The sequence below is a fragment of the Adiantum capillus-veneris genome, chromosome 19 (genome assembly GCF_014529385.1).
Source record: "Adiantum capillus-veneris isolate H3 chromosome 19, ASM1452938v2, whole genome shotgun sequence".
Lineage (NCBI taxonomy): Eukaryota > Viridiplantae > Streptophyta > Polypodiopsida > Polypodiales > Pteridaceae > Adiantum > Adiantum capillus-veneris.
Genome location: NC_140949.1, coordinates 44,464,171 through 44,478,677, shown reverse-complemented (window position 1 = coordinate 44,478,677; position 14,507 = coordinate 44,464,171). Strand labels below are relative to the sequence as shown.

The following is a 14,507-nucleotide window of genomic DNA, read 5'->3' as shown; positions in this document are numbered from 1 at the left end:
GTTGATGCAGAATGGGCTTTTAGTGCAGAATGGGCTTTTAGTGCAGAATGGGCTTACAATCCTGTTGTCCATGATGCATGCTTGTCAGTTGTTGCAGATTCACAAGTATGGTATTTCGATAGCGGTGCTACAAAGCACATTACCACACATCGTGAATTGTTCACCTCTCTTGAGTTTGTCCCTCATGGGAATTCAGTCACTTGTGCAAACAATGCCTCTTATCCGGTTCAGGGGGTTGGAAAGATTGTGCTTACTGCTGCAAATGGCAATTCTTTCACACTTGTTGATGCACTTTATGTACCTGGGATTAAGAAGAATCTTTTGTCTCTATCCGCACTTGCTTGACTTGGACTTGTAGTCAAATTTGTGGATGACAGATGTACAGTTCATGATCTCAGTTTTGGTGATGAAATTGTTGCATCTAGCCTCTTGTGTCGTGGGCTGTATAAGCTCACTTTGTATGACAAGTGTTGACAAAATTTTGCAAATGCAGTTACAGATTCAAGGGCTATTTTAGATACAAAAGTTTGGCATGCAAGTTTTGGGCATCTGAATTTTGCCAGTTTGCTACGTTTGCAGAATTTTGATATGGTTGCTTCTTTGCCGCCTCTTGAAGCACCTATCAAACATGTTTGTGAAGGCTGTATTTTGGGTAAAATGCAGCATTCTAAGTTTCCAAAGGATGGTTCAGTTAGGGCCACATGCAGGTTGCAGCTTGTGCATAGTGATGTTTGTGGGCCCATGCAAATTTTGTTCTTGGGCAATTACCTGTACTTCGTGACTTTCATTGATGATTACTCCAGGCATGCATGGGTATTTCAGCTTAAAGCGAAGTCCAAATTTTTTCTGTGCTTCAAACAATTTCTGGCTATGGCTGAAAATGTATCAAAATGTACTATGGGCACCCTCTGTTCCGATCAAGGGGGGGAGTATATTTCTGGCTAGTCGTGGGATAAAACACCAATATACGGTGCCATATACACCTCAGCAAAATGGTGTTGCTGAGAGGTCTCTTATGGAAATGGCAAAATGTATGGTCGAGAGTCAAGCTTTACCACATTCATTTTGGCCCGAGGCTGTCATGTGTGCCACTTCTGTACTCAACAGGTGTCCTATGAAAGCGTTGCATTCTATGAATCCATATGAAGCATGGAATGATAGAAAGCCATCTATTGAATACATGCGTGTTTTTGGATGTCTGGCTTATGGTTTAGTGCCACAAGTGCAGCACAGAAAATTGGATGATAAGGCTATCAAATCTATTTTTGTTGGTTATAGTGCTGAAAGCAAAGGTTTATAGGTTGTATAATCCACAAACAAAGCGTATTTTGGTTTCACTGGATGTAGTGTTTGTGGAAGATTCTGTTTAGCCCTTGCTGTCATGTACTAGAGACAATAATGTAAGCTCACAGGACATTTATAACACTTTGTTGCCTCTTTCAGTGGTGGAAGTTCAAATGTCAATTCCAATGAGGCAAATGTACTGCCTATTGGGGTTTCCAAAACTGTTATAGATCAGCCTATTACTGATGTAGATGTACATGATGTACTTGATGAGGAAAGGCCTGAAAATGAGCACGGTAGAGGTATGCCAAAATGGTTGGTCTACTCTTTGTGTGACAGTAAATTGGATGCACCTTTGTCTATCGTACTTGTTCAGGCTCTCGCCATGCATCTTATGCATCAGATTTTTATGCTTTGGCTGTGTCTAGCTTACATGATGTTGAGGAACCTCTGTCTTTTGATGAAGCACAAAATTCAAAAAATTGGATGGCTACCATGCAATCAGAATATGATGCACTTATAGAATATGACACATGGACTTTATGTGATTTTCCTCCTGGAAAAAAGGCCATTGGTACAAAGTGGGTTTACAAGTTGAAATGCAAGCCGGATGGTGAGATCGATCGCCATAAGGCTTGACTTGTTGCAAAGGGTTATGCATAGCAAAAAGGCATAGATTATGAAGAGACTTTTGCTCCCACTTGTCGTATGACTACTATGCATTTTCTATGTGCATTGGCAGCTCATTTCGGTTGGGATGTACATCCATCATACATGGTTATTGCTTTCTTGAATGGTGACATATTTGAGGAAGTTTATGTAACACAGCCTCGCGGTTTTGTCAAGAAAGGACAAGAGGACAAAGTTTGCAAATGTAACAAGGCTTTGTATGGGTTGAAGCAATCTCCTTGTGCTTGGTATGAGAAAGCTGACACTCATTTGGTCAAACAAGGCTTTCATAACAGTCCAACAGAAAGCACATTGTATGTAAAGCGTGAGGGTGATGTACTTCTCATCGTGGTTCTTTATGTAGATGATTTGTTGATCACTAGACCAAATGAGAGACATATTGCTAAATTTAAGGCTGATGTGAATGCTATTTTCAAGATGAAAGATTTGGGGTTGTTGCATCATTACTTGGGTATACAGTTTAAGCAGTGTGATGGTGGTATTGCCTTGTGTCAGAAAAGTTACATAGAGAAATTGCTATGTAAGTTTGGACTTGAGGATTGCAAACCTATTGCCACTCCAATGGAAACAGGTTTGAAATTGAGTCTACATGATTCTGGTGATCCTGCAGATGTCACTCTTTATCAAACTGTTGTTGGATGCATCATTTATGTATGCAACACGAGGCCAGATATTCAGTTTGCAGTCTCACAGGTCAGCAGATTTATGCATAGCCTAGGGTCTAAGCATTGGCAGGCTGTCAAGAGGGTTTTTTGCTACCTTAGGGGCACTTTACATCTTGTCTTGTAAAGAGGATTTTTCGCTACCTTAGGGACACTTTACTCTCTCCTCAAGTCGGGGAAGCAGACCAAAATGGGCAGATCTGCTTCCTCGACAAGAACATCTGAAGCTAGATCAAAACCATGGTGCAACCTCCAAAAATGAGCCTTGAGGGCATGGATGTCCAATGGGCTCATCAAGACAACCGTGGTATTTATCTCGAGAGTCTCAAACTTAATTTGACAGTATCCCCGTCCAAGAAGCTATATGTCAATTATCTTTCCCACCTCTGCTAGTAGCAGATAGGCCCATGCACCTCGCCTCTGCTAGGTCGACTACTACCAATAGTCTTGTAGATGACAGAGGTGGCGTTAAGGTGTTCCACCTCTGTTATAAGTCTCGCTTGCTCTGTTGGCAATAGAGCAAGCTGAATGGTGGGATTGGTGGGTCAAGCAAGGGGGCTTCATCTAAGTCTCTATGAGGCAGAGCACAAGCTTCCATCTATGTCTGCTATTGCAAGTGAGGGTGAGAAGTGTTCCTATTGGGGTGAAACTCGTTGATAAAATCGAGGAGCCACTAACAAAACCCGACCAAATAGAGAAGAGGTGGAAGTGAATGTGAGTGGAGACGGCACGAGAGGGGGGGGCACCGAATGAGGAGGCTGAGGTAGGTGGGAGGCAATGCAAGCGAAGAGGCAGCGAGAAAGATGGACAGGCAAGGGGTATTACAAGGTAACACGAGGTTGGGGTTGGGTGAAGGCAGTGCAAGGGGGGCAGGCTAGGGCAGCGCTAGCGAGGGGGGTAGTAGGACGGGAGGGGGGGAGGAGGGATGCACACTTTGTGGGAGCAAGAGCAATAAGCATCACGTTTGCACTAGAAGTGAAGCTCTTATATGTTATCTATGTTCAAATTTACTCACATGCAATCTCAAAGATTTGGGCTCCATGGATTGGACTACAAGTATTCGTGTAGTGTCTATGCCAGAGTCGATGAAACTAGCAATAGTTGTTTGGCTTAGCGCACACTTTTAAAGATATCACAAATATGTGGGGCTCAATCCTCTATTTGAAGCCAGTAGATGCTACTTTTCATAGTAATTGGAAATGTGTTATGGGACAATATACCAACTGTGTTGTCAAGAAGTTGCACACTTGTTTCTTAGACATGATAAAGCCAGAATTTTTTTTTGTGTAAATGTATTTTTATATGTGGAAACAACATATAAGAAGGGTAATAAGAAATAGAGACAGCATCTATTGTGACCAATGAAATGCAGTGCGCTCACAGCTAATTCAAGTCTTGAAGTCCAAGATGGTGAGTGCGTGAAGAGAGTGTGGGAAGAAGAAGACACGCGTCATTCATGCGGTGGAGGGCACGATGAGAAGAATACTCATCCACTCCTTATTGTTCTACTTAACCCAAAAATTGAATTATGTTAGTGATGTGTTAGTGGGTGTTTGACCCAGTTTGTTGGCCTAAAACCCCAACAATCTCCCACCTGAAGGCCAACGTGGCCCGAGTGGTCTTTGTAGGTACAAATGTGTATAGTTGTGAAGCATTCTTGTGGCTTCACCCCACGCCCATCATTTCAATGCAATGTGCAAACGACTCTTAGGCTAAGCTCTTTGTACGAGTATCTGTGTTTTCACTTCTATGGATTTTGACAAGCTCGATGGGTTTGCTAGCAAATATATCTCGTATCACATGATAACTGACATCTATGTGTGTTGACTTTGAGTGAAACATGGGGTTATTAGCTAATGCTATAGCACTCTGACTATCACAATGCAACACTGGAGGATGAATGCCAAGACCTCCCACTAGACAAGCTAACCATAGAGCTTCCTTGCTAGCACTAGAAACTGCAACGTACTTTGCCTCTGTGGTGAAAGATAAAGTGCAATCCTAGAGACATGACCTCCACAAAATAACTGCTCCATCAAACAAGAATACATAGCTAGGTGTGGATTTTTTACTATCCACACAGCTCACATAATTTGCATCCATGTAACCCACTATGCATGCATCGTTATTCCCAACAATAAGCACTTACTCATTGTACCCTTAAGGTATCTCAAAATGTGCTTCACTACTTCCCATTTCTTTTTGCCAAGATTTTCCATAAATTTAATAATCATTCCCATTGCAAATGCAATGTCTAGTCTAGTGGCTATCATGGCATACATAAGACTACCCACTCTTGAAGAGTATGGCACCTTTTCCATTTTTGCTTTCTCACTTATCAGATTTGGGAGCATCATCATTGTTAAGTTTTGCATATGCCTGCATTGGGGTACTCAATGAAGTCTTCCCCCCTTGTATATTAAATCGTTGCAAGACTTTTTGGATAGACATCTCCTTAGATAACTCCAATATTCCACGCTTTGTGTCTCTCTTGATACACATACTAAGGAAGTGATTTACATCTCCCAAATCCTTCATAGAAAATTGTGTGCTAAGATCTCGTCAGATTCCATGGCTTTCTTCTGCTTGAATCCCTTAGCAAGCAATCTAGCCTTATACTTAGGCTTGGGATCTTTTGCCATGTATTTCTTCTTATACACCCATTTGCAAGACAAGGCTTGTTTGCCCTTTGGAAATTTTGTTATTTCCCATGTCTCATTTGCCACAATCAAATTGTATTTTGATTGCATAGCCTGCTCCCACTTCATGCTATCTTCCATCTAAATAGCCTCTTGGTAGTAGGTTGGCTCTCCTCCAATCAGTGACTAATAGATAGTCTAGCCCTGGACACTCAGTTGCATGACTCTTGCACATCTCCTCACTACCTTTGACTATTGGAATCCGCTCTCTCTAGAGCACTACTAATGGTTGGAACATCACCAATAGACTGATTTGTCAATCTAATCTCAATTGAGGCTACATCTTCAAATCTAACTTTCCACGTCTTTGATAAGTTTCTAGTGCATCTTTGGTACATTGAAAATAGCGAGCAAGCTCCAAATTACTCGTTGAGATTTTGGATGCTAGAGACGGTATCCCATTTGTCCATCACCACCATAATCAATAAAAATGCATTTGTGGGTCTAGCCTTCTCCATAGATCTTTAAGCACATGTGAGAAAATACGCGAAGTATTTCATAGTTTGGCTTCTTGCCAATCCACATATCCTCTACAATCTTGTAATTCAATGGCATACTAGGCAATATGTTGATAATGTAAACTATTGTAAGAACATCCTCTCCTTAAAACTCTGTGGGTAAGTTTTCCATACATAGCGTTGTTGTGACTCTCTCCTTTATGGTTCTGTTCATACACTCTACTACACCATTCTGAGCACGTGTGTATGGTGTAGTGTACCTCATTTGCTATAGAAATCCTTGAACTTTGTGGAGATATATTCTCCTCCATTGTCAATGCGCACAATCTTTAGCTTCTTGCTTGACCGGTTCTCAACCAACGCGACGAATTTCGAGAAAGTAGCAAAGACCTTGTTTTCCTCTTCAAGATGTAGACCAGACCTACCTAGTAGAGTCATCTATGAACATTAGGAAATATAGTGTCCTCCTAGATATTTATCCGTCATAGGCCCACATAGGTCAATATGTACCAAGTCTAGAGGATTGCCGGTTGCGTAACTTTGTATTCAATGGCAAAGAAGTAAACCTAGTTTTCTTGCCATATATACAATGCTCACACAAACTAAAAAATCAAAATAATTTAACACAAGTAGCCCAAACGTTGAAGTTGTTTCGTTCCTTTCTAACTCATATGACCAAGCCGACTGCAACTCAACACCATAGATGGAATTCTCTTTCACTAAAAGAGACATACAAATAATACCATGAGCTACACTTTTGGCCTTTTGAGATAACCAAGTTCCCTTTGCAAATCATCTTTTGGTTAACCAAGACTTTTATAACAATCTAACTAAAAGAACTTTGTATGTCAAACGTGAGAGTGATGTATATCTCAGCGTTGTTTTGTCTGTAGATGATTGCTAATTACTGGTTCAAATGAGATGCACATAGCTGAATTCAAGCTGAATTGAATGCCTACTTTCAAGATGAAAGACTTAGGATCTTTACATCATTACTTGGGCATATAGTTTAAGCAGTGTGATGGAGGTATTTCTTTCTATCAAGGAAGCTACATAGAGACATTACTATGTAAGTTTGAACTTGAGGATTACAAACCTATTGCTACTCCAATGAAAACAGGTTTGAAATTGATGTCTTCATGATGCTAGAGATCTTGCAGATGTCACCTTTTATTATGTTGGAGGCCTTATTTATGTATGTAATATGATGCTAAATATTCAGTTGTAGTCTCACAGGTCATCAGATTTATGCATGGCCCAAGGTCTAAGCATTGGCATGTTGTTATTAGAAGGATCTTCCGCTACTTGAGTGGCACTTTATATCTTGGATTGTTTGTCAAGGAGAGACTCTCAATAGGAGAGATCAACTTTGCTTATGTGACGACATAAAACAACCTTGCAGAACTATTCACAAAGACATTGAAGCTTTCCGCAAAGCTTTGGGCTTGCTTCCTTTGTTCCTTAATTGGAATCCACTTTTTCATGCTTGTACAAAGCACATCAAGGTGCATTATCACTATGTCAACGAGAGACCCTCAACAAGAGAGATCAACTTTGCTTATGTGCCAACACAAAACAACCTTGCAGATCTATTCACAAAGATATTGAAGCTTTTCGCGAACATTGGGCTTGCTTCCTTTGTGGATTAATCATGTCCTTAGGGAATGGCACTTCTTTATACACTATGTGTTAGTTCTCATTCATTGCATCACTCCCCGAGGGGATTTTTTACTATATATGTGGTAGTGACGTGTGTAAAGACACTTAGAACCACCGGAGCACTTTTTCCCTGACTAGGGAGGTTTTTTCCCCATGCATTGTATATATGTCCATCACTCTAGGACTAGCTGATCTTTCTATTTACACACCAAGCAGTACACTCTCTATTGTGTGCCTTGAACATCTTTATTTTCTCCAAGTTGTATGTGCGTCTTTGCAACCCTAATTCCAACACATTTTGCATCTGATGGATCAAGATCTGCGAATAAACCTCAAGGTGGTCCCTACACCCAATTGAGATTGAGTTGATAAAGAAGCCAACACATAATTTCTTTTAGCACTATTGAGTTCTTTTATGTGAACTTTGTGTGTGACCTATACTTGGCAAGAAAAATTAGAATTTTTGGTTGAGATTACAAAAATCTCTACAACAATTCAGACACTTGTTTTGCTTATAATTTGTCTTTGTTGGGTATTTTTGGCCCAACCACATTTGACATATGTACCGACCAAGGTAGTGCCAAGCACGACATCTTTTTTCAATAGCCTCTGACTAACAAAATAATTGTGAATTTTTGTGCCCATATCAGCATCTTCCGTAGAGCCACATGCCTTCGAGATGCATGCATAGGTGATTGCATCTAGAGAGAGGCCTTCGCTTCGCATCTACTGAAAAATAGACTAGAGCTTTCTAGCCCTGTCTCACTGTGGGGCAAATCTTGCAATCAATTCATTCCAAGAGTCCACACTCCGGACCGGAAGCTCCTCGAGCACTTGCGTAGAGCCACATGCCTTCAAGATGTAAGCATAGCCTTCAAGACCAAAGTATAGGTGACTAAATTTGGAGAGATAACACCTGCTTTGCGACCGCTGAAAATAGTCTACAACTTTATGGCCCTGCTACATTCCTGAGAGAGTGCTGTTTTGAAGTGTGTTGCTAACCAATGCTCTCGGACCAAAAGCATGGCAAGTGTCCTCAAACATGGCATGCATGTTGCAATCCCACTGTGGCACAATACAAATCCAAAGCACGTAGACAATGAGATCTTCTCACACTAAATAGGGATGAGAATGTGCAAGCATGTTAGATCATCCTAATTAAATTGCACGAAATTGAACATGTAAGCAAAAAAAAATCCTAGTAGAGCATTGCTAATTATGGTTTGTTTTCAAGTGGAGCAATGTTAATTATAACTATAAAGTTGAAAGCAAACCAAAAGTTAACTAGATGCCCATACTAGTGGAAGAAGGAATAAAAGTGATGAGAAAAATAATATTGACCTTCACAAACTTGTTGAAATCATTAGTCATAATTGACCATCCGGTGTCTAGAAAGCATTCTTACATGTGTATGCAGTGCGGCTTTCGACTTTCCAAAACCATTTACACAATTCAATTCCCATGGGTTCTCAACCCAAGGATCCAAGGGAAGAAAATGAAAGCATAACTGACCCATGATTTGGTTTGGGAATGCTTACTACTAGCAAATTGTAATTTACTGGGACGCTTTAAAAGAAAACCATCGTAATGAGCGTCGCCCTCCAAGGCCATCGCCGGAGAATCGCTGCGCATGCCAAGGCAACCCTTGAGCTGCATATCCGAGAGCGAGATGTGTGTGAGAGAGAGAGAGAGAGAGAGAGAGAGAAGGGCCTGCCCTGCCCTCATCTTGCTCATACTCAACCCAAGACAGCCCTCCTGCAGACTGTCCGGAGAGAGAGAGAGAGAGAGAGAGAGAGGGGGGCTGCCTTCATACTCGCCTCGACATGAGATGTGAGAGAGAGAGAGAGAGCGCCAGTAGCACTCCCTACGCATGAGAGAAAGAGGGGTTTCTCAATATAGTCGGTGAGAAAAGGCCAGACTCCAGCCCTTTCCTTTGCTGCTCATGAGAGAATGGGAGAGACAGAGAGAGAGAGAGAGAGAGAGAGAGAAAGATAGATATATATATATATATGGGGCATGGCAGGCCGCACGTGTGTGAGGGAGAATCCAATTTCCAAAATCTCTTCTTGATTCCTCACCCTTCCTTGGAATGGTCATTTTTCCATTTTCTACAATTGAGTACCCCCTACTATTGTAGCCCTTCAACTCAAAACTTTTGGATCTCAATTGACTTTTTCATTTAGCTAAATGTGCTTTCAAATTGAGTAGTGAGAGTGGAATGTTGGCCACTTGGTATCAGAACAGGATGAAGAGAGGCAGTTGGTCTGCAATACACCTCCAAACACGATTGAACCAGCATGTGAGAGAGAAGAAGAAGACGAGAATTGTTACTTGGTATCAGAACAGGATGAAGAGAGGCAGTTGGTCTGCAATAGACCTTCAGAACACAATTGAACCAGCGTGTGTGTGTGTGTGTGTGTGTGTGTGTGAGAGAGAGAGAGAGAGAGAGAGAGAGAGAGACCCAGCTACAAAGGAAAGAGCCGTGACAAGAATCAGCTATCGACGCAAATCTGATATCTAATACATATTAATGGCTCTTATTTTCATTTCTTCATGCTTGAGCCATCAATGTGATGTACATGTGCACAAAAACCTCATATCGCCATAAGGGATACTTTTGCACAGAAGATCATCGTAGTATCATCCACTAGTAGAGTTGACTGCTGTAGGTACCACTACCTTTCCTCAGCATACTCCAAGCCTTGGACAATGCAAGGTGCCACTTTCTTTCCTCAGCAAGATACATGTCTTGGAGCCAAGCCTCTTTAAGTCCCTAACCGCTTTGGGTTCTCAAACTAGCATTCCATGAGCACTGAGAACAGCTGCAGCAAGCTTGAACAAAACTTAGTAGCGAGAAACCTTTCATTTCTTCTGTTCGACCCCTCTTCAATGTAAACCGATTGTAAACTTGGAATCCTTAGCCTAAGCTGGAACTTTGCTAGCTTGCTTTGGAATCCTTAGCACTCTGCTAGCTTCCCTAGAAGTAAACTAGTCACAGAGTGGGGATCAAAACTACTCAAAAATTTAGTGAAGGGGAGATGGGATGCCTTGGCAAGCAAAATGAGTCGAAACCTTGCCGGTCCCAATATGAGGGTAGTGAGTGTCTACTCAAGAGAGCATATTGTAAGCACTCACTTTCGCCTAGACGGAAACTGGTTTTGATTCAACATAGCAGAGAAGAAAATCTGATTAGCTCCTTGTCCTCAGTATAGTGATGGTGCCCTTCCCTTCGGTTTGGATCTTTGTAAGACCAAGCACAGATTTGCCCGATAAAGGGGAAGTAAAAGATTTGAAAGAGCCTTTGGCTACAGAGCTTGCTGCCAAGGGAGCCATCTTTATTCTTTGATTGATGTCTTGCAATGTCACATCTCCCTGTATCCCGCTTGGTTTGACTAGCGTAAAGGGGTAAGCCAGCACTGGCTTTGTACTTCCATTTGCAAGCATGCTTTGAGTGGCCTTGACATGTGTACGCCTCTTGATCTGCACCTTGTCTGATCGAAGCATGTCCAAATCGAGCATTTGTTAAAGAACAATCTCAACCTTATATACAATGAGAGGACAGGAACGTGAACACACCATGGATGCCTTTGACTGGATGTGACAAGGGGCTGGCCACCTGGAGAGGTGCAGCCTTGGGTAATCGCCGACTTCTTGAAGAGGAACCTACACACAAACGTTAACCATCAAACCAAAATTTTCAAGTCCAGCATCCATACAATGGAGAGAAGTATTCCATGACTCTACCCACAATTACTCTTGACAAACATATCGGGTCCTTGGAAATAGAGGCTAAAGCAACAGTATGTCTCAAGTTCCAAGAAGTAAGAACTTCTAGTTGTGATATCGTAAGAGGGAAGACCTTCTAGTTGTGATATCATGAACAAAGGATACCCTTCATTGCAAAGAAAACAGCTAATTACTCCAAAATATAACACTAGATCGCAGTGCAACCACACACCCTCCTGCGTCAAGCAAGAACCCAACTTTATGCCTCTATCAAGGGGGTCATCAATAAAGCTTCAGGTTTCGAGTTTGGAAGACTGAGTTGCCTCTTAGCACATGGTTACCAAACACAGTCAAGCCCACAATAGTTACACAATGTGCAATATTAATGACAAGCTCAGAAGCAAAATCTAATACCTGATGGTTTTGGCATGGAAGGTTTTGACTCTGCAGGATTGCTGAAATACAAATGTCGATGTTTATTTGTTTAGGTTCTCGAAAATTTGCAAACAGCATCTACCAATGCAAAGACAGCAAACGTCTACTTACATGTGCACTTCAATGGGACGAGGAGCAGGTATTTCCACCACATCGCTTGTATCACTGTCGCTAAGGCATCCTACCATCCAGCTTTCTGCTGATTGGTGCACAGCATCATCAACTGAACTGTGTGACTCTTCTGAGACCAAATACCAATTGAGCTTCTCAATGTAAGAAAAATCAACAATGGACTAAACACACTAGAAGAGGGCAAACATATGCACACTGCACATGCCTACAACAAATTGCAGATGCATTCAAACAAAGCAAATTCTCTCTCATAGAAACAAACTTGTGGGATTTTCTCCTTATTAAGCATTGTTACAAAAGACGTGTGTACATGCTGGAGATGGCAGGTAGGCACTAACCAGCAGCAATGTACCACACAGAATTTGATGATGAGGGATCATCCGGTTGCAAATTTTCCAGAGTGCCATAATGTTGATTGTCATTCTGATTTCAAATTCGTGTAAACAACAAAATTAGGAAAGGCTAGTGTTATATTTTGTAGCTCTCTACTAACACTACAAAAGCGTGCAAGAAACAAGGTTCCACCCCTACCTCAAAGGATACCGATTCACATGGAGTTGAGTAGACCAGATCATCTTTATCACCAAGGTATGAAATACACCTCCTCTTAGATGGAGGAGGGCTGCAATCAGGCACCACATCCCAACTGTCGCTGTGCTCAGAAGATTCTAATGCAAAAAAAATAAACAATCAAATTGCATACAATTTTGTATGTATGGGCTTAAGATGACCTATATGGAAAGAAGCGAGCAGCCAATTGAGTAGTCCTTTTATCTCAGTGAGGAAAGCATGATGTCTATCTATAATTGCTAATAAAGCCTCTGTACTATTAGAAAAAGCTTTGCTTGAAGATGCATAGAACAACAAAGTGATGCTACTGATTAGACAGACAGAAAATCATTACAACTGACATAGAACTTAAGTCTGCACTTTTTCTTTAAGTATTATCATCTACGATGAGCGAATGAAAAGTACCTGTCTTTTCGAGTGAAAAAGAAGGAGAGACGGAGTATTCAGCATGAGGTGTTGGAAACAAGCTCCTCACTACACCCTCATTTGCCGTGAAATCATCCCAAAGAGATCTTGAAGTGCCTGCATCAGAGAAACTTCTGTTAAAACTTCTTCGCATCAAAAGACCTTGCACAGCTCAAGCCTTTCACTCTTTATAACCCCCATTTCATATTGTACAGAAAAAAATATGTTCCTGCCACAATGTTGATCATGCCTCATCCACATGCATGCTCACCACAAGCCCATTACAAAAGATACATGCTATGACCGTCTCTCAAAAACAATCAGCGTTGATCATCACCATTGTCCTACATATGCCATCAATCACTATCAAATCATGATCAACATCAAGCATCTGATCATTACCATTACCATTGTGATAACTATGAATGATGAGCAATGAATAACATCAGTATTCCAAATTCAATATTCTCCCTATCTTCAAAAAAGTCATTCCTAATAACCCATGTGATCTTATTATGATCAGTGACTATCATCGGCAGCAAGCCCATGCCCAAAACTGGCAGCTTTAATTCCAGAATACCAAACTCCTCTTCCATTTGTTTAAGAGTGAGCGAAGCAATCAAGCACCTGTAGTGAGCAGGCCAATGGGTGTGTTTCATTGATACAGACACTCATTTAAGCCCAAGTGCAAACCACTATCATCAAGGGAATAGCCCTCAGTATTAATCATCTGATTATCATCCACTAAAATAGCGTTTCTTAAAGCTTCATAAGAAATCCAATTGCAATTTCCCTTCAGAAGCAGATAACATGCGCATACCCATCCCGAGTTGTGAATATAATCTCTAATAAGAGAATGTGAAAGCTATATACATGGAGCTAAATGCCATCATATACTTCGAGTCGCAGCACCGATATCTCTCTCCACTTTCCAACGATTCATTCAAAGAGAAGGTGAGTGAACGTGGGAGTACCATGGAGAGAAATGCGAGTGTGTGTATATGTAAACGCACATGAGTACAAACAAAGAAAATGGATGACTTACCCAAAGGCGAGTCCATATCAAGTCGAAAGTCTTCATCCAACCATGCCCAAGTCTCCTTAAGGGTTTCTTCTTCCATGTCTGAGATATGCGTTCGAAAAGATTTTGTTTGTAAACTTAATGCAAAACCCTCATGGAACTGCAAGCGAGGAAACCTTTCGTGCTGCGAGGGCGACGCACTCACAAGCAAGATGGGCAGTTCTTGAGAAACTGATGCAAGAAGGCACCAGAAGCTAGCTTTGTGAAGGTGAATGTGGGTGGGACTCGGGATGATAGAAGAAACGAGCGTGCAAAGAGGCTGCGATTTTGGCAGAGTGAGAAGTGTGTACACTGGAGGTGCGAAAAGGAGAGGCTCTCTACACAGGCAGGAAGGTACGAGGGGAGGCGTCGTTAAATGTGTGTGAGGTTGGAGCTGAAGTGGGTCTTGACGCTTTGCTCGAGTTCACAGGAATATGCACTGAGCGAGAGAGTGGTCATGCTCGCTTTCACAAGAAAATACAAGCTGGAGGTCACGGGAACTTGTAGGCTGTAGCATGAGAGATAGAAAGAGAGGAGTGTGGGTGTGCCCGGTGGCCCGTGGGGTGTGTAGTGTTGTGAGAGAGGGCGAGAGAAAATCTTCTTGAATTACGACCGGAGATTTTTGGCGACCCAAACTATGGCCGCCGAACCCGTACTATCATGCCATCCTTCAAAGCCCCAAGACAATTGGAAGGTTTGCTCTCGACTTACAATAGCCCAGGTAAAG

The 14,507-nt window shown here is 41.7% G+C and overlaps 1 protein-coding gene across 1 annotated transcript; it reads right to left on the bottom strand.

Annotated features, from left to right (window-relative positions):
- Nucleotides 1–9,935: 9,935 nt before the first annotated feature.
- LOC147433922 (uncharacterized) lies at nucleotides 9,936–14,304 on the bottom strand. The gene is made up of 8 exons (XM_086490548.1): nucleotides 13,766–14,304; nucleotides 12,721–12,837; nucleotides 12,277–12,413; nucleotides 12,084–12,168; nucleotides 11,725–11,854; nucleotides 11,593–11,633; nucleotides 11,029–11,115; nucleotides 9,936–10,943 (listed from the first exon to the last, which is right to left on the bottom strand). Exons 1-8 carry the CDS (start codon nucleotides 13,839–13,841, stop codon nucleotides 10,642–10,644), a joined length of 975 nt encoding a protein of 324 aa, XP_086346674.1. The 5' UTR covers nucleotides 13,842–14,304; the 3' UTR covers nucleotides 9,936–10,641.
- Nucleotides 14,305–14,507: the final 203 nt, after the last annotated feature.